This window comes from Protopterus annectens, chromosome 6.part0 (genome assembly GCF_019279795.1).
Source record: "Protopterus annectens isolate FY-2018-M chromosome 6.part0, PAN1.0, whole genome shotgun sequence".
NCBI lineage: Eukaryota > Metazoa > Chordata > Ceratodontiformes > Protopteridae > Protopterus > Protopterus annectens.
This window is the reverse complement of record NC_056737.1, coordinates 1,104,782,764-1,104,801,957: the sequence shown is the minus strand read 5'-3', so window position 1 is coordinate 1,104,801,957 and position 19,194 is coordinate 1,104,782,764. Positions and strand designations below refer to the sequence as shown.

Genomic DNA, 19,194 nt, shown 5'->3' with positions numbered 1-19,194 from the left:
CAAAAAGAATGACACTTGGCCAAAAGGGGTGATGTTCATCGTGCATACAGCTGCAGTAATCACAGATGGGTTTTCAGCCGTCAGGCGGTCCCTCGGTCGGCCGAATTCCAAAGTCTTGGTCCGGCGTCGGTTTTCGTCGCTTACTCTTCTGACGTCAGGAAGGCCAGAGTATATAAGACACAGCCGACGCCATGTTCTTCAGTCTTTTTTGCCGCGCGGTGACCGAAGCAGAAGCAGTTCGCAAGTGCCGGTCGGCCAGCTCCTGAATTACGAAAATAATTGGAACCGAAGTCTTCATTAAAGCTAAGTACCCCGTTGGGGAAACTTTTCTTGCCTCAGACCGATGTCAGAAAAAGTTAATAATTGTATTTCTTGTGGGAAGCAAATACCGCATAAGGATTTCCATTCCCTTTGCATACCTTGTTTGGGCCCAGACCACGACGTCTCGGGCTGTCGCTTTTGCGCTACCTTCAATAAACGCACTATCAAGCGTCGGGCAGAGTTCGCCCAACACTACTTTGGTAAAGCTTTTGATTATAAAATGTCGTCGGACACTCCGACTACCGCTTTGACCAAAAAACGCAAGGAAAAGGACCGACACGCGAGGCCCGCGGTCCCCGCTGACACCACGCCAAAACAGGCTACACGTGGCCCGGTTTTCAGCGAGACGCCTTTGCAGTCCCTGACTACCGACGACACTCCTTTGGCGGTGTCCTCTGTACCCGAGACCGCTGGGTCCTCGGCCCTTTCCCAGACTACAACCGAAGCCCCTGCTTATGTCGAGCCTACTAATGTGGACAGGTCCACCTCCACCCATGGTGTATTTAGGCCCTCATCTTCTTTTTCTATTAAGGCCTTTACTAAATCCAAAGCAGCCAGGCATCCCACGAGGCCTGTTGCACAGGGCCCATCCCCTGGACCCATGCCTAAGAAACAGATGCTTAAAATGGCTGAGGATCTAATTACTCTTATCAGAGGTTCTCAGCCCCCTCCTGACAAGAGACCCAGAGTGGAGGAAGAATCTCCCTCTTCTGATCAGGGATCCATTTTATCAGAGCATTCTGATGCAGAGGAACACTCTTACTCCCCTTTTGAGGATTCGGATGCAGAACAGTCCATTCCTTCTGTATCCCCTCCTGAGGATTTTTCCTTTGGGAAAACCTTGCACACCTTGAGGGAACACTTCCATTGGGAAGGCCAAGACTTTTCAGATTCCAAGAAAAGACTTAGGGAATTTCTTTGGTTACCTCAGCACAGACCTCTGGCTATACCCCCTGTTTTGGAGGTACTGGATGATGTCTATTGCTTGCCTTAACCCTGATTCTCTGCCTCCTGCACCAGTAAAACCTGATAGGTATTACAGAGTATCCAGTTCTCACCAATTTCTATACAAAGGCCATAATGCTGACCCTGAAACCATTTCACAAGGCCCCAAGGGATTAAAGGCCTCCACTACCAAGAATCCACTTCCTGCAGAAAGGGAATCCAGATCTCTAGAAAGGTGGGGTAAAAAGGTATATACCTCGGCCACCCTAGCCATGAGGGCCTTAAACTGTCAGTTTCATATGATTAAATATCAACAGTACCTGTTATCACAATTAAGGAACAAAATGTCTCAACCTGAACAACCAGATTTAAAAGAGTTACAGGATATGATGCATAGTGCGGAGCAAGTGGGTAAACACACCTTACAATGTGGTTATGATGCCCTAGAGGCTTCCAGTAGAGCGGCTGCTACAGGATCAGTCATTCGCAGACATGCCTGGCTTAGGGAACAAAATTTGCCTGATCATGTGAAAGCTAAACTTCTTGATGCTCCTTTACAAAAGGATGTACTATTTGGTACTAATGCTGAGGAGATACTACGGAAAATGGAAGAAAAAGCCAAATCTATGCAAACTGTCAAAGCTTTCTTACAGGTCCAACCACCACGTTTTAGCAGGAATTGGCCTTCAAAAAACTGGTCCTTTCCAGCCACTGACAAGCCCCAAAGAGGTAGATACAGACACACAAGGGGCAGAGGGCAATCACAAGGATCATATAGAGGCAGACAATGGCAATCTCCAGCACCAAGAGGTGGTGAAGACAGTGCACAACAATACAGGAAGCAAACCCAATGACTCCCTCATTTTCATGCCAAGCAAGTCTCAGCTGGCAGCACCTTTGGGAGGGAAACTAGCATTATTTGCAAGCAATTGGCATATTGTCACAACAGACAAATGGATACTGGACATTATAAACAGAGGCTACAAATTTCAATTTCACACTCTTCCAAAATGAGAGGCATGCCAAACCTGCCACAAAATCAAAGGGCAGAGGCACAACTGCAAATTTCAAAGCTCCTAAACATGAGAGCTATACAAAAGGTACCTACGCACCAACAAGGTCAAGGTTTTTATTCAAGACTCTTTCTGGTACCAAGAAAAGGAACCGACTGGAGACCCATTCTGGACTTATCCATCCTAAACACATTTCTACTGCATTCAAAATTCAAGATGCTCACATTACAGCAACTTCTTCCCATGCTGGGCAAGGAGTTTTGGCTGGTAACATTGGACCTCAAGGAGGCATACCTGCATGTCCCAATCAGACAAAGCTGCAGAAGATACCTCAGATTTCTTGCAGGTTCAATCCACTATCAATTCTCTGCATTGCCCTTTGGCTTATCTACTGCGCCCAGAGTATTCACAAAGTGCCTGGCATCAGTGATTGCCTACTGCAGACTTCAAGGGATACAAATTTACCCTTATCTGGACGACTGCCTGATCCAAGCGGACAGCAAACACATACTACTGGAACATCTGGCATATGTGACACGGTTACTGCTTTCTCTGGGATATACCATCAACAAGGAGAAATCAAGATTAACACCATCTCAGAAAATAACCTTCCTGGGTTCCAGTTTGGACACAAACACCCAGATGGCATATCTTACGCCAGAAAAACAAGGGCAACTATCTCAGTACTTCAAAACACTAGCAAAAAGTACCAGGCTTACTGCAAGGAAAATCCTGCAGGCTCTGGGATTCATGGCATCTTGCATTCTTCTAATCCCATGTGCAAAGCTGCATATGAGGAAACTTCAATGGTACCTAAAAAATCTATGGTCTCAACACAGTCACAGTTTGGAAGCAATTATACCAATAATTCCATGTTTGCAAAAGGAATTTCTATGGTGGGCCCAAGCATGTCAAGTAAACGCAGGCCTTCCATTCTGCAAGCCTCAAGCAAAACAAGTCATAACCAGAGACGCCTCAGATTACGCCTGGGGGGTGCACATGAAGGACAGGTGCATTCAGGGCAGATGGTCCCAAAAGGAAAAGCACCTTCACATCAATCAAAAAGAAATGCTAGCAGTAATAAATGCAATTACAGCTTTCAAGGACTTCCTGCATCCAGGACAATTACTGATAAGAACAGACAACACCACAGTAATGTGGTACATAAACAAACAAGGAGGAACACATTCATACCCCTTGTGCAGACTAGCCATGACTCTTTGGAACTTGGCTCTGGAAAGGCAAATCGAACTTCAAGCACAGTACTTGCCAGGACTGGAAAACACACTGGCAGACACTCTAAGCAGAAATATGACAGATCCACACGAATGGAAGTTACATCCTCAGGTGTTTACAGAGATAATCCAAGCGTGGGGGAGGCCAGACATAGATCTTTTTGCCTCCCACAGGAACCATCAATTGAAAAAGTTTTGTTCAAGGACCTTCCATCCAAAGGCCTGGAAAGTGGACGCCCTTTCATTCAGTTGGACAGCATGGACAGTTTATGCATTCCCACCTCTGCCTCTTTTGCCCAAGGTGCTTTTGAAAGCAAGAACAGACAAACCGAGAATGATACTGATTGCTCCAGATTGGCCAAGGCAACACTGGTATCCACTCCTGAGGAGCCTAACACATACTCCTCCCTGGTCCCTGCCTCTAATACCTCTTCTGCTGACTCAGAACAGCTACAAAACTCTCCACAGTCAGCTGAAAACACTCAACCTCGCTGCATGGAAACTTCCTTAACACCACAACAGACCCTACTCTCCAAGGAGGTGCAGAATGTCATTTTGGAGGCCAGAAGACCATCTACTAGAAAAGCTTACTCCGCAAAATGGAAGCGGTTTTGCTGTTGGAATGAGAAAAGAGGCCAGGACCCTAGAAAATTGAACTTGCCTTAGGTTTTACAGTACCTAGCTGAATTGCTGAACAGTGGACTTTCATTTTCTTCCATCAAAATACATGCCTCAGCTATTTCTGCAGAATTCAACACGGATCCTCCTTTATTCTCTCACCCACTCTTACGGCAGTTCCTCAGAGGGGCTAAGAATATAAGACCTCCAAGGAAGCAACCAATACCAGCCTGGGACCTTAATTACATACTAGAAAAATTAACATTGCCTCCCTTTGAACCTGCTGCCTCAACAGATCTGCAATATTTGTCCTGGAAAACAGCTTTCCATCTGGCCATCACTTCAGCTCGTAGTGTTTCTGAACTACAGGCCCTCATGGCGGTGCAGCCCTTCCTCATCTTCCATCAGGACAGGGTTTCCCTTCGTACCAACCCATCTTTTATGCCAAAAGTGGTATCCAGGGTAGCCTTAAACCAAGCCATACACCTACCTACCTTTTATCCTAACCCTCAAAACAAAGGGGAGAGGCTGCTTCACTCTTTAGACATCCATAGGCAGCTATGTTACTATTTGGACAGAACAAAATGCTTCAGGAAATCAGAACAACTTTTTGTGTCCTATGCCGCAGGGGCTCAAGGGAAACCAGTTACCAAACAGACCATTTCCAAGTGGATTGGCCACTGCATACGGTTTTGTTATTCCTATCATGGGAAATCTGTCCCTACTGGTATCAGATCTCACTCCACCAGGGCCACAGCCACCTCTACAGCCTTCCTCAGAGGTGTTCCTACTAAGGATATTTTGGAGGCAGCCACTTGGAGTTCTGTACATACCTTCACAAAACACTACCACCTGCCCTTATATTCCAGAACGAGAGCAGGCTTTGCCACTGCTGTTTTGCAGGGCATTCTGGCTCAACCCAGTTCCTCATAGTACCTACCACCCTATGCATAGCTTTGGGACTCTACCCATCTGTGATTACTGCAGCTGTATGCACGATGAACATAGTACAGTTTTGTACCTACCATAAATGTAGATGTTCGAGTGCTAATACAGCTGCAGTACAGGTTTCCCTCCCTCCTTCCCCACTTGGTAAGGGCATGGGGCCTAACAACCTCTTCATACCACCTGACTGGGTTATCCTGATATGTTTTATTTGCTTGCTTACACTGATTTTGCATTACATTGCAGTGCTTGCATATGTGGATAAGCCTTATTTATGTATTGCCTTCCTTTTGGGGGCACCTGACATCTGGGGCAAGAAAGACTGAAGAACATGGCGTCGGCTGTGTCTTGTATACTCTGGCCTTCCTGACGTCAGAAGAGTAAGCGACGAAAACCGACGCCGGACCAAGACTTTGGAATTCGGCCGACCGAGGGACCGCCTGACTGCTGAAAACCCATCTGTGATTACTGCAGCTGTATTAGCACTCGAACATCTACATTTATGGTAGGTACAAAACTGTACTTTTCCATCCGTCCGCCCATCCATCCTCTACCCGTTTTTCTCATTTTTGAATGTGGGGTCAAGGTGTCACTTTAACAGTGACAATCATCTTCAGCCAAGTTTTACACTGCCAGGTGGCTAGCCCTGCCATGGAAAAAGGGGTGTTTCCATTATAACATTATTTTGTTGTGTTTTGATGTTATTAATGCACTTGCTTATATATTGTGTGTTGTGTACCACTGTGTTGGCTTGTCACCTCCTTACAGGCCACTAATGGGCACACACTCATCCATTTAACAATGAAAAATAAAAAAAATATCATTGCCGTTACTACAGTTATATCAGTGCATTTTAGTTTGGTGATGTAGTGCTATAACTTCATTCTTATCCGCAGAATTTCAGAGTAGCTGTTTTTTCACAGCACCTTTTAAATGTGATGTCTTGTCTTACAGAAGCAGGCAGAAGTGTTCTTATCCTTGTAGATGTCTCTTCCTCTCCACCTATAAGTACAGTTCATTTTAAACAGTTTAGAATTCATCATTCTCACTGTGATTGGTTCAACAAAACTGTTTCTTAAAATGTTTCACTTGCAGTATCTTGAGAAATGCTTCCCTTTTTTTGAATGTTAATCTAGTTTTGGAGGAAAACATATTTTACATAAGTGTATGGGCAAACGTAGATGCAACTACATAGCAGCTTCAGTACATCCGTTAACGTCATGCATGTCAAAAAAGTAATGGTCTTCATGTCAACATGTCTACTTTTGTTTGAAGGATTTGAAGGAGAAGCTAAGCCAAGAGAGAGATGAACATCAGCATGAGCTCTCAGTTCTTCAGGATGCACATCGACATAAGTTAGCAGAACTCACACGGCGACACCGGGAAGAGCTGACGGAATACGAAGAGAGGATTGAGGAACTGGAAGAACTGCAGTCAGGTAATCTCCATCCTGAATTTGTGCTCGTGTATGTGCCGCAGATGAGTTCTGTTTTTCACTTTTCAGGTTTTGTGCAGCTGTCTAACCCTGGAACAATTTTGTTGTAGTTTAGGAAGCCAGTTTATTACTTGACATAAACTTCTGAAACCCTACAGTCCTTGGATAAATTTACCAAGGCCCATCCCTCTATATTTGTCAACTGTTTCTTATTTTACCTGCTATGTTTTGCCATGTCTCTCGTAAAAGTTGTGATTTTTTTCTGGTAAATCACTAAGGATTGTACTCTGTCAGTTATGCCAAACATTAGTTTTATACTTCAGAAAATGAATTTCTATTAACTTGCTACGTGAGTAAGACTAATACTTAAAAAAAAATGGTGTTCATCATATCAGTCACTGCTGCAGTAGCTTGGGCTATATGGGTTATATTCTGATGGGGATATAACAACCAACCAGCTTCCAAAGCTTCAGGGCACATTCCACATACCCAAACTGTTATCAGCAAGAGCTGAGCTGAGTAAGACACGTTTGGGCTTTGCTCTTCACGGCTTTACTGCAGCTGAAGCTACTCTGAGGCTTTCAAGGATCGATCGTTGATTTGTGCTTTCCTTTGCTGGGCAGGTAAGTTACCTTTGGGGAAAAATTACATTTTCTTAATTTTGTTGATGTTTTATTACTTTTCTGTTAAGGAAAGTTATTTTAAAGCTAGGAGTGTTGTGATTTAACAGACTGTCTCAAGACTGTAATGTACTTTTAAACAGGAGTGCTAATTTCAGTTTAAAAGGGTGTAAAGTAACTGAAAACATTTTTATTTGGAGGAATAGTAGTGTTTTAAAGTGAATTTTACTGTCAAAAAAGTAACTTTTGTGGGCTGTTAGTGTTTACTAACGATTGCTGCTAGTCTTACTTGGGAAAGAAGCACCATTTTCAGCTTGACCATGGAACGGAGTACTAGTCCCACTGTAGGTCCTTCTTCCAGCCATAAATAGAAAAAATTAAGCAAACAGCATTCGCCACCACGACCGGCTAGAAATTTGACTCAGCTGCAGATGGGTGACTGCTGTCACCCTTTGTTGTACCTCAGACCACTCATTTTTTACCCTGGATCTCTCTGGTGTAGCACCTACAGCCACTATGGACCTGAATGTTATCCACATCCTCTGCAACTGTTGGGGTCTCGTCAGCGGGAAAGGGAGAGCCAGATTTGTCAGTCTTGGAAGAGGGAACAGGAAAGGTTTCTTTCTTGTAAGAATGCTGTGCCCATCCCTGGGAAAGCTGCTGCTGTCATTAATAACAAGGATGCCCCCATTTCTCCTGTCAAAAATAAACAGAAAATCAAGCATGTATCTGCTCCTTCTCAATTTTCTTTGGATAGGAGTAGTTTACTGGGTCCAGCTCTGGGTGTAATTCATGGTGGATAGGAGTAGTTTACTGGGTCCAGCTCTGGGTGTAATTCATGGTATTGATCCATCTTGTAAAGCAGTTTCTGGTAAAAGAAAGAGGAATTCCTCTTTTCCTGAAGGGATTCAAGATTCTGAATCTGGTGTGGAAGGTACAGGGTAAATTGCAAGGGTTTTTCCCCCTCAGATTTCTGATGGACTCCAAGGAGAACGTGGTGCCTTACTCTTCCTGCAGATGTTTCTCTTTCTCTGAGACTGTTGTGACAATGTGCCAGTGTTTTTAGTGGGAGAACACTGAAATTTCTCAGTCACTCAAAAAATACTATGAGTTCTAGAAGAATTTTCCAGAACGTATACCCATTTCTATTGCTCTGTCTGCTTTAGAAGGTGTGTGTGCCTGCCTGCAATTTTCCTGATAGTCAGCCGGTTGCCCCTAAAAAGGCAGATAGGATGTATAGTTCCTCAGTCTTTTAAACTTTTATACACTATTCCCAAACCTGACCCAGTACCTGTAGCTTTAGCTGATCTCACTGCTGCTATAAACAGTTGGTTAATGCCATTCCTACTCTTTCTAATTAAGATGGGAAAGTCATTGATCAATATGGGGAATTGGGAGAAAAGTGTATACTTCTGCAACTTTGATTTTTCAGAATTCTGAATTGTCAGGCTTGTGTGTTAAATTTTGTTCTAACAGATTGTGAAAGCATGAGGAATGTTTTATCTGCGGTTTCTAGTGAAGAAAAATCTGCCTTAAATAACTTTGTTTCTTTTATTCCACAGGTCATTGTTTGCAGTGTGTGTATGACTTCGTTGATACTTCTTCCAGGGTTGTGGTCACTAGTACAGGTTTAAAGAGGTTTTGCGCAGCTGCATTATCAGAACCTGATGGATGATGTTATAAATGAGATTTCATATTCTCTTTTGGACAAAGATTTAGTGCTTGGCCTCTCTTCTGCAGAGGTGATCAAAAAGTCTGATTAAAGGGCAACCTGATCCAGGGAATTTCTTAAGATTTTTCTGCCTCCTTTTCATAATTTTACAATGGATTTTCTATCTCCTTCATTCAGTTTTGACAGAAGAGAGTGAACATTCTCAACAAAATACAAGTAAACAGACGTTTAAGAAGAAAATGGCAAGGGGGTTCCAAAACAAAAAAAAAATTCGAAACCAAGGACAGTCCAAATCTGAATGACTATTCAAGAGATCTATGACCCTCACTCACCCTGGCCCCCTTTTTTCATCCAGAAAATCTGAATTTTTTCATTTTGGCAACAGATCTGAAACATTCATCAAGGTTCCAGGTGGCAGTGAGTGGGAGGAAATTCCCCCTTTCCAGGGGATTATTCTTCATCCTCTGGATGAGACGCTTTTGTTTTCACTGCTTTTTCATCACATGCTGTCTGAAGGAGTGATAGAACCAGCCCCTCCTTCCCAGGTGGTGAAGGTTTTTTTTATTCAAAGATGTTCTTAGTGGTAAAGAAAAAAATGCTTGTAGACCAGTTTTGGATGGTGCCCACATTCAAAATGATGTCCCTTCACAACCTGTTCACTCTTTTTCTTTCAAGTTAAATGCTGCTGATTGTCACATCCCTATTCTTCGGGACTTGAGATGTTTCTTATGGCTTTGTGTCTGGATCACGTTATCAGTTCCCTGCCTTACCCTTTGGACTATCTACTGCACTACGAGTGCCCACAAACTGTCTAGCTCCAGTTATAGCTCATTGTTGGCAACAGGGTATCCACATTTTTGCATATATGGATGACCTGCTTATCTTTCTGGAGTCTTTTTCAAAGTGTTAAGAATATCTGTCTCTTTCACACGTGCTTACTCTCTCTCTCTTTCTATCTGTCAGGTGAGAGATCTGTTACCCAAGCTTGGATTCAAAAGTCTGTCTTGACCCTCTTCTATAATATTGTGTTCCTGGGATATTAACTGTTTATCACAGTTCAAAGAGCTTTTCTTCCACAGGAAAAAGTAAATCTTTAGATCTGTTTCGAAGTCTTTCATTTCAGATTTCAGTCACTGAGAAGGAATATGAAAAGATTTTGGGATTCTTGGAATCTGATTCTCATAACCCTGGCAAGACTCCACGTGAGAAGGATACATTGGTATCTGAAATCTCTTTGGTCCCTGCATCAATGCCCTTTATCTTTTCAAATTCCATTGCTGGGGGTTGTCAGAAGAGAAATCTTTTGGTAGAGACAGCAGATATCTGTAAATCCAAGTCTCCCCTTCTCCCTCCCTGCTGCAAAGCAATCGATGATCACAGACGTTTCTAACTTTGATTGGGGAGCAGTTTCAGGAGGGATAAAAGTGCAGGGGATGTGAAACACCAAGCGCAAACACAAATATTAAGGAGATGCTTGCTCTGATCAAAGCTGTCAAATCGTTGAACCATCTTTGGTCCCCGGGACCTCTTCCGGTGGTGCAGACAATGCCATAGTCATGTGGTACATCAGCAAGGGAAAACCAGGTCTTATCCCCTTTGCAGACTAACCATGTTAGCTTGGTGTATAGCTTCACAGAGCAGTCTCATTCTACAGGCATCCTGCATTCTGTCAGAGCAGGTAAAATAAGAAGCAGACAAGCTGAGCAGGACCAGGGAAAACCCTCACAAATGGAAACTAGGTCATGGATTCTTCCAGGATTTGATCCATCTGTGGAGAGTTCTTGAAGTAGACCTCTTTGCCTCCTCTTTGAACTATCAACTGGCAATATATGTGGCTCTAGGACTCCATGTAAGAAGGCCTGGAAGACAGATGGCCTTGCCTTTTCTTTTCATTGAACAATAATGTTTCTGTGCTTTTCCACCCTTTTCATTAATATCCAGGGTATGTCTGAAGATTCAGAAGGAATCCCCAAAGATCATTGTGGTGGCTGCAGTCTGGTATAAGCAACTGTAGATGATGTTCATTGTGTTTCACTGTTGCAGTCATGACTGTAGGGGTTCTCCCTTGCCGGCAGGCAGTCCTCGGTCGGCCAGAATCCCAAAGTCTGGGTCCGGCGTCGGCTGTTCAGCCATGCTCCCTGACGTCAGAGCGCCAGGAGTACAAAGCTGACAGCTGACGCCATGTGCTCCAGTCTTTCTTGCCGTGCGGTGATAGCAGTTCGCAAGTGCTGGTCGGCTGACTCCTGACAATTTTTTCTAAACAAACTTCAGTCCGAAGATTTTCTTCTACTCAAAGCTAAGTACCCCGTTGGGGAAACTTTTTTCTTGCTCCAGTCCGATGTCAGAAAAAGTTAATAATTGTATTTCATGTGGGAAGCAAATACCTCATAAGGATTTTCATTCTTACTGCATTCCTTGCTTAGGCCCTGACCACGACGTAGCTAGTTGTCGGTTTTGTGCCAGATTCAATCAGCGTACAATTAAACGAAGGTACGATTTTGCATTTCATTACTTCGGTAGGCGTTTTAATTACAAAATGTCGTGGGATACACTTCCGGCTACCGGAGTTCACAAACGACACAAGAACAAAGACAGGCCTCCGAGGTCCAAATCAGACGATATTGTACAAGCAGAGCCAGCTTCAGGTTTGGCCGTCGTCAGTGAGGCGCTTTTGCAGCCCCTGTCGTCGGCCATTTCGGAACCGATGGCCGAAACGGACTCCCACGAGGAGCCATCTAGGCCTTTGAATATTTCTGTTGCAGGACCTTCGGACAATGCTCCTTCGGATGGGTCCCGAGCCGCTGTGCAGGTACCGGCTTCCGAAGGGGTTTTCAGGCCTACTCAGCTTCTAATAAAGGCAAAGACAAAGGCAAAGACTCCTTCCAAATCAAAGACTGCAGCCCAGGCCTCTTCTGATCCGGCTCCCAAGTCTCAGAAACAGTTTCTTAAGATGGCGGAGGACTTACTTACTATGATTAGGGGTTCACATCCCTCTCCAGATAAAAGGCCAAGGCAGGAAGTTTATTATGACTCCTCTGATCAGGCTTCTGTTTCTTAAGTTTCTTCTTCTGACCAGAAATATTCTTTCCCTCCTTATGAGGATTCTGATGCTGAGGAATCCATTCCTTCAGCTTCTCCCCCTGAGGATTTCTCTTTTGGGGAAACTTTGCATGAAATGAGAGAACATTTCCACTGGGAAGGACAGGAGTATTCGGAATCTAAGAAAAGACTTAGGGATTTTCTTCTTCTTCCCCAACATAGACCCCTGGCTATTCCTCCTATTTTGGATATTGTGGATGATGCTTTTTCGGGGGCTAACATAACTCCTGACTCTCTTCCTCCAGCTCCTGTTAAGCCAGACAGATATTATAGGGTTCCTGATTCCCACCAGTTTTTATACAAGAACCCTACTGCTGACCCTGAAACCATTTCTCAGGGTCCTAAGGGCGTTAAGGCCGCTTCTGCTAAAAACCCCATTCCCACTGAGAAGGATTCCAGATCTTTAGAAAGATGGGGCAAAAAAGTGTACACTTCTGCTACTTTATCTATTAGGGCTTTAAACTGTCAGTTTCATATGCTGAAATACCAGCAATTTCTCCTGTCTGTTTTAAAACAAAAGCTAACTTCCATTTCCGCCTGTGCAGATGATAAGGAATTTACATGACTTAATGCATGCCACTGAACAAGTTGGAAAAGCATGGTTTACACTGTGGATTTGATGCCTTGGAGGCTTCTTGTAGGGCTGCTGCCTCTGGCACAGTAATTAGAAGGCATGCATGGTTAAAGGAACAAAATTTACCAGATCAAGTAAAAGCTAAATTATTGGATGCTCCTGTTCAGCATAATGTTTTGTTTGCATCTAAAGCTGAAGAGGTGATTAAAAAGATGGAGGTCAAGGCAAAATCCATGCAAACAGTTAAAGATTTCTTAAAAGTACAGCCACCCAGATTTAGTAGGAATTGGCCTACAAAAAATTGGTCCTTTCCCAATTCCGACAGGCCTCAGAGGGGTAGATACAGACGCTCCCGAGGAAGGCCTCAAACGCAACCTCTTATAGACCAAGACAGTGGACTGCTTCCACCCCTAGGGGAGGAGAGGACAGGTCGCAAGCTCATAGGAAACATACTCAATGACTCCCTCTGTTGGGCTGCAGGAACTTCTTGCCTGGAAGCCCCTCTCGGAGGAAAACTTTCTCTTTTTCACCTAAATTGGACTCGTATAACCCAAGACAAGTGGGTTCTGGATGTGGTTTCAAGAGGTTACAAATTCCATTTTCATACCCTACCAAGGCCAAGCGGATGGCCAGATCTTCCAAAACATCAATGGTCAGAGGCCTTAAACCAGGTGGAAGCTCTCTTGGCTATGAAAGCCATAGAGCTAGTTCCACTTTCAGAGATGGGACAAGGTTTTTACTCAAGGCTCTTTCTAGTCCCCAGGAAGCAAAATTCATGGAGGCCCATTCTGGATCTGTCAGTCTTGAACACTTTTCTAGAGATACCAAAATTCAAGATGCTTACTCTATAGCAGCTACTTCCAATGCTGACCAAAAATGCATGGATGGTAACTTTGGATTTAAAGCAGGCATATTTACACATTCCCATCAGGCAGGAACGCAGAAAATACCTCAGGTTCAAGGCCGGATCGAGGCACTATCAATTCTCTGCGCTGCCCTTTGGATTGTCTACTGCGCCCAGGGTCTTCACCAAATGCCTGGCTCCAGTAGTAGCTTATTGCAGACTCAAGGGAATTCAAATTTACCCTTATCTGGACGACTGTGTTATTCAGGCAGACAGCAAGGATGTCTTACTCCAGCATCTACAGTTTGTTCAGAATCTTCTCAAGATGTTCATCGTGCATACAGCTGCAGTAATCACAGATGGGTTTTCAGCCGTCAGGCGGTCCCTCGGTCGGCCGAATTCCAAAGTCTTGGTCCGGCGTCGGTTGTCGTCGCTTACTCTTCTGACGTCAGGAAGGCCAGAGTATATAAGACACAGCCGACGCCATGTTCTTCAGTCTTTTTTGCCGCGCGGTGCCCGAAGCAGAAGCATTTCGCAAGTGCCGGTCGGCCAGCTCCTGAATTACGAAAAATATTTGGAACCGAAGTCTTCATTAAAGCTAAGTACCCCGTTGGGGAATCTTTTCTTGCCTCAGACCGATGTCAGAAAAAGTTAATAATTGTATTTCTTGTGGGAAGCAAATACCGCATAAGGATTTCCATTCCCTTTGCATACCTTGTTTGGGCCCAGACCATGACGTCTCGGCTGTCGCTGGCGCTACCTTCAATAAACGCACTATCAAGCGTCGGGCAGAGTTCGCCCAACACTTTTTTGGTAAAGCTTTTGACTATAAAATGTCGTCGGACACTCCGACTACCGTTTTATCCAAAAAACGCAAGGAAAAGGACCGACAGGCGAGGCCCGCGGTCTCCACCGACACCACGCCGAAACAGGCTCCACGTGGTCCGGTTCTCAGTGAGACGCCTTTGCAGTCCCTGACTACCGACGACACTCCTTCGGCGGTGTCTTCTGTACCCGAGACCGCTGGTTCATCGGCCCTTTCCCAGACTACAACCGAAGCCCCAGCTTATGTCGAGCCTACTAATGTGGACAGATCTACATCCACCCATGGTGTATTTAGGCCTTCATCCTCTTTTTCTATTAAGGCCTTTACTAAATCCAAAGCAGCCAGGCATCACACTAGGGCTGCCACACAAGGCCCATCTCCTGGACCCATGCCTAAGAAACACATGCTTAAAATGGCTGAGGATCTAATAACTCTTATCAGAGGTTCTCAGCCCCCTCCTGACAAGAGACCCAGAGTGGAGGAAGAATCCCCCTCTTCTGACCAGGGATCCATTTTATCAGAGCATTCTGATGCTGAGGAACACTCTTATTCCCCTTTTGAGGATTCGGATGCAGAGCAGTCTATTCCTTCTGTATCCCCCCCTGAGGATTTTTCTTTCGGGGAAACCTTGCACACCTTGAGGGAACACTTCCATTGGGAAGGCCAAGACTTTTCAGACTCCAAGAAAAGGCTTAGGGAATTTCTTTGGTTACCTCAGCACAGACCTCTGGCTATTCCCCCTGTTTTGGAGGTACTGGATGATGTCTATTCGGAGGCTTGTTTTAATCCTGATTCACTGCCTCCTGCACCAGTTAAGCCTGATAGATATTACAGAGTACCCAGTTCTCACCAATTTCTCTACAAAGGCCATAATGCTGACCCTGAAACCATTTCACAAGGCCCTAAGGGAATAAAGGCCTCCACTGCCAAGAATCCACTTCCTGCTGAAAGGGAATCTAGATCTCTAGAAAGGTGGGGTAAGAAGGTTTATACCTCGGCCACCCTAGCCATGAGGGCCTTAAACTGCCAGTTCCATATGATTAAATGTCAACAGTTCCTGTTATCACAATTAAAAAACAAAATGTCTCAACCTGAACAACCAGATTTAAAAGAGTTACAGGATATGATGCATAGTGCAGAACAAGTGGGTAAACACACTTTACAATGTGGTTATGATGCCCTGGAGGCCTCCAGTAGAGCGGCCGCTACAGGTTCAGTTATTCGCAGACATGCCTGGCTTAGGGAACAAAATCTGCCTGATCATGTGAAAGCAAAACTTCTTGATGCACCTTTACAAAAGGATGTTCTTTTTGGTACTAATGCTGAGGATATATTACGAAAGATGGAAGAGAAAGCCAAATCTATGCAAACTGTCAAAGCTTTCTTACAGGTCCAGCCACCACGATTTAGCAGGAATTGGCCATCAAAAAACTGGTCCTTTCCAGCCACTGACAAGCCCCAAAGAGGCAGATACAGACGCGGAAGGGGCAGAGGGCAATCACAAGGGTCATATAGAGGCAGACAATGGCAATCTCCAGCACCAAGGGGTGGTGAAGACAGTGCTCAACAATACAGGAAGCAAACTCAATGACTCCCTCATTTCCATGCCAAGCAAGTTTCAGCTGGCAGCACCTTTGGGAGGGAAACTAGCATTATTTGCAAACAATTGGCATATTGTCACAACAGACAAATGGATACTGGACATTATAAACAGAGGCTACAAATTTCAATTTCACACTCTTCCAAAAATGAGAGGCATGCCAAACCTACCACAAAATCAAAGGGTAGAGGCACAACTACAAATTTCAAAGCTCCTAAACATGAGGGCTATACAAAAGGTACCTACGCACCAACAAGGTCAAGGTTTTTATTCAAGACTTTTCCTGGTACCAAGAAAAGGAACCGACTGGAGACCCATTCTGGACTTATCCATCCTAAACACATTTCTACTGCACAAAATTCAAGATGCTCACATTACAGCAACTTCTTCCCATGCTGGGCAAGGAGTTTTGGCTCGTAACATTGGACCTCAAGGAGGCATACCTGCATGTCCCAATCAGACAAAGCTGCAGAAGATACCTCAGATTTCTTGCAGGTTCAATCCACTATCAATTCTCTGCATTGCCCTTTGACTTATCTACTGCGCCCAGAGTATTCACCAAGTGCCTGGCATCAGTGATTGCCTACTGCAGACTTCAAGGGATACAAATTTACCCTTATCTGGACGACTGCCTGATCCAAGCGGACAGCAAACATATACTACTGGAACATCTGGCATATGTGACACGGTTACTGCTTTCTCTGGGATACACCATCAACAAGGAGAAATCAAAGCTAACACTTTCTCAGAAAATAACCTTCCTGGGTGCCAGCCTGGACACAAACACCCAGATGGCATACCTTACGCCAGAAAAACAAGGGCAATTATCTCAGTACTTCAAAATACTAGCAAAAAGTACCAGGCTTACTGCAAGGAAAATCCTGCAGGCTCTGAGATTCATGGCATCTTGCATTCTTCTAATCCCATGTGCAAAGCTGCATATGAGGAAACTTCAATGGTACCTAAAAAATCTATGGTCTCAACACAGTCACAGCTTGGAAGCAATTATTCCAATAATTCCCTGTCTTCAAAAGGAATTCCTATGGTGGGCCCAAGCATGTCAAGTAAACACAGGCCTCCCATTCTGCAAGCCTCAAGCAAAACAAGTCATAACCACAGATGCCTCAGATTACGCCTGGGGGGCGCACATGAAGGACAGGTGCATTCAGGGCAGATGGCCCCAAAAGGAAAAGCACCTTCACATCAATCAAAAAGAAATGCTGGCAGTAATAAATGCAATCACAGCGTTTAAGGACTTCCTGCATCCAGGACCATTGCTCATAAGAACAGACAACACCACAGTAATGTGGTACATAAACAAACAAGGGGGAACTCACTCATACCCCTTGTGCAGACTAGCCATGACTCTTTGGAACTTGGCTCTGGAAAGACAAATCGAACTTCAAGCACAGTACTTGCCAGGGATGGAAAACACACTGGCAGACACTCTGAGCAGAAATATGACAGATCCACACGAATGGAAGCTACATCCACAGGTGTTTACGGAGATAGTCCAAGCGTGGGAGAGGCCAGATATAGATCTTTTTGCCTCCCACAGAAACCATCAATTGAAAAGGTTTTGTTCAAGGACCTTCCATCCAAAGGCCTGGAAAGTGGACGCCCTTTCCTTCAGTTGGACAACATGGGCAGTTTATGCATTCCCACCTCTGCCTCTTCTGCCCAAGGTACTTTTGAAAGCAAGAACAGACAAACCGAGGATGATACTGATTGCTCCAGACTGGCCGAGGCAATACTGGTATCCACTCCTGAGGAGCCTAACACATACTCCTCCCTGGTCCCTGCCTCTAATACCTCTTCTGCTGACGCAGAACAACTTCAAAATCCTTCACAGCCAGCTGAAAACTCTCAACCTCGCTGCATGGAAAATTCCTTAACACCACATCAGACTCTACTCTCCAAGGAGGTGCAGGATGTCATTTTGGAGGCCAGAAGACCATCTACTAGAAAAGCTTACTCCGCAAAATGGAAGCGCTTTTGCTGTTGGAATGAGAAAAGAGGGCAGGACCCTAGAAAATTGAACTTGCCTCAGGTTTTACAGTACCTAGCTGAACTACTGAGCAGTGGACTTTCATTTTCCTCAATCAAAATACACGCCTCAGCAATTTCTGCAGAATTCAACACGGATCCTCCTTTATTCTCACACCCACTCTTACGACAGTTCCTCAGAGGGGCTAAGAATATAAGACCTCCAAGGAAACAACCAATACCAGCCTGGGACCTTAATTACATACTAGAAAAATTAACATTGCCTCCCTTTGAACCTGCTGCTTCAACAGATCTACAATATTTGTCCTGGAAAACAGCTTTCCTTCTGGCCATCACTTCAGCTCGTAGAGTTTCTGAACTACAGGCCCTCATGGTGGTGCAGCCCTTCCTCATCTTCCATCAGGACAGGGTTTCCCTTCGTACCAACCCTTCTTTTATGCCTAAAGTGGTATCTAGGGTAGCCTTAAACCAAGCCATACATCTTCCTACCTTCTATCCTAACCCTCAAAACAAAGGGGAAAGGCTGCTTCACTCTTTAGACATCCATAGGCAGCTACGTTACTATTTGGACAGAACAAAGTCCTTCAGGAAATCAGACCAACTTTTTGTGTCCTATGCTGTAGGGGCTCCAGGGAAACCAGTTACCAAACAGACCATTTCCAAGTGGATTGGCCACTGCATACGTTTTTGTTACTCCTATCATGGGAAACCTGTCCCTACTGGTATCAGATCTCACTCCACCAGGGCCACAGCCACCTCTACAGCCTTCCCCAGAGGTGTGCCTACTAAGGATATCTTGGAGGCAGCCACTTGGAGTTCTGTACATACCTTCACAAAACACTACCATCTGCCCTTATATTCCAGAACAAGAGCAGGCTTTGCCACTGCTGTTTTGCAGGGCATTCTGGCTCAACCCAGTTCCTCATAGTACCTACCACCCTATGCATAGCTTTGGGACTCTACCCATCTGTGATTACTGTAGCTGTATGCACGATGAACATAGTACAGTTTTGTACCTACCATAAATGTAGATGTTCGAGTGCTAATACAGCTGCAGTACAGGTTTCTCTCCCTCCTTCCCCACTTGGTAAGGGCATGGGGCCTAACAACCCCTTCATACCTCCTGACTGGGTTATCCTGCTATGTTTTATTTGCTTGCTTACACTGATTTTGCATTACATTGCATTGCTTGCATATGTGGATAAGACTTATTTATGTATTGCCTTCCTTTTGGGGGCACCTGACATCTGGGGCAAGAAAGACTGAAGAACATGGCGTCGGCTGTGTCTTATATACTCTGGCCTTCCTGACGTCAGAAGAGTAAGCGACGACAACCGACGCCGGACCAAGACTTTGGAATTCGGCCGACCGAGGGACCGCCTGACGGCTGAAAACCCATCTGTGATTACTGCAGCTGTATTAGCACTCGAACATCTACAT

At 44.7% G+C, this 19,194-nt stretch overlaps 1 protein-coding gene across 1 annotated transcript in view; it reads left to right on the top strand.

Annotated features, from left to right (window-relative positions):
- Positions 1-19,194, top strand: part of TRIP11 (thyroid hormone receptor interactor 11) — a 1,664,886-nt gene that overhangs the window by 547,027 nt on the left and 1,098,665 nt on the right. Inside the window, exon 6 of the mRNA XM_044073627.1 lies at positions 6,353-6,515. Within this exon, the coding sequence (XP_043929562.1) occupies positions 6,353-6,515 (163 nt within the window). The remainder of the gene's footprint in view (positions 1-6,352; positions 6,516-19,194) is intronic.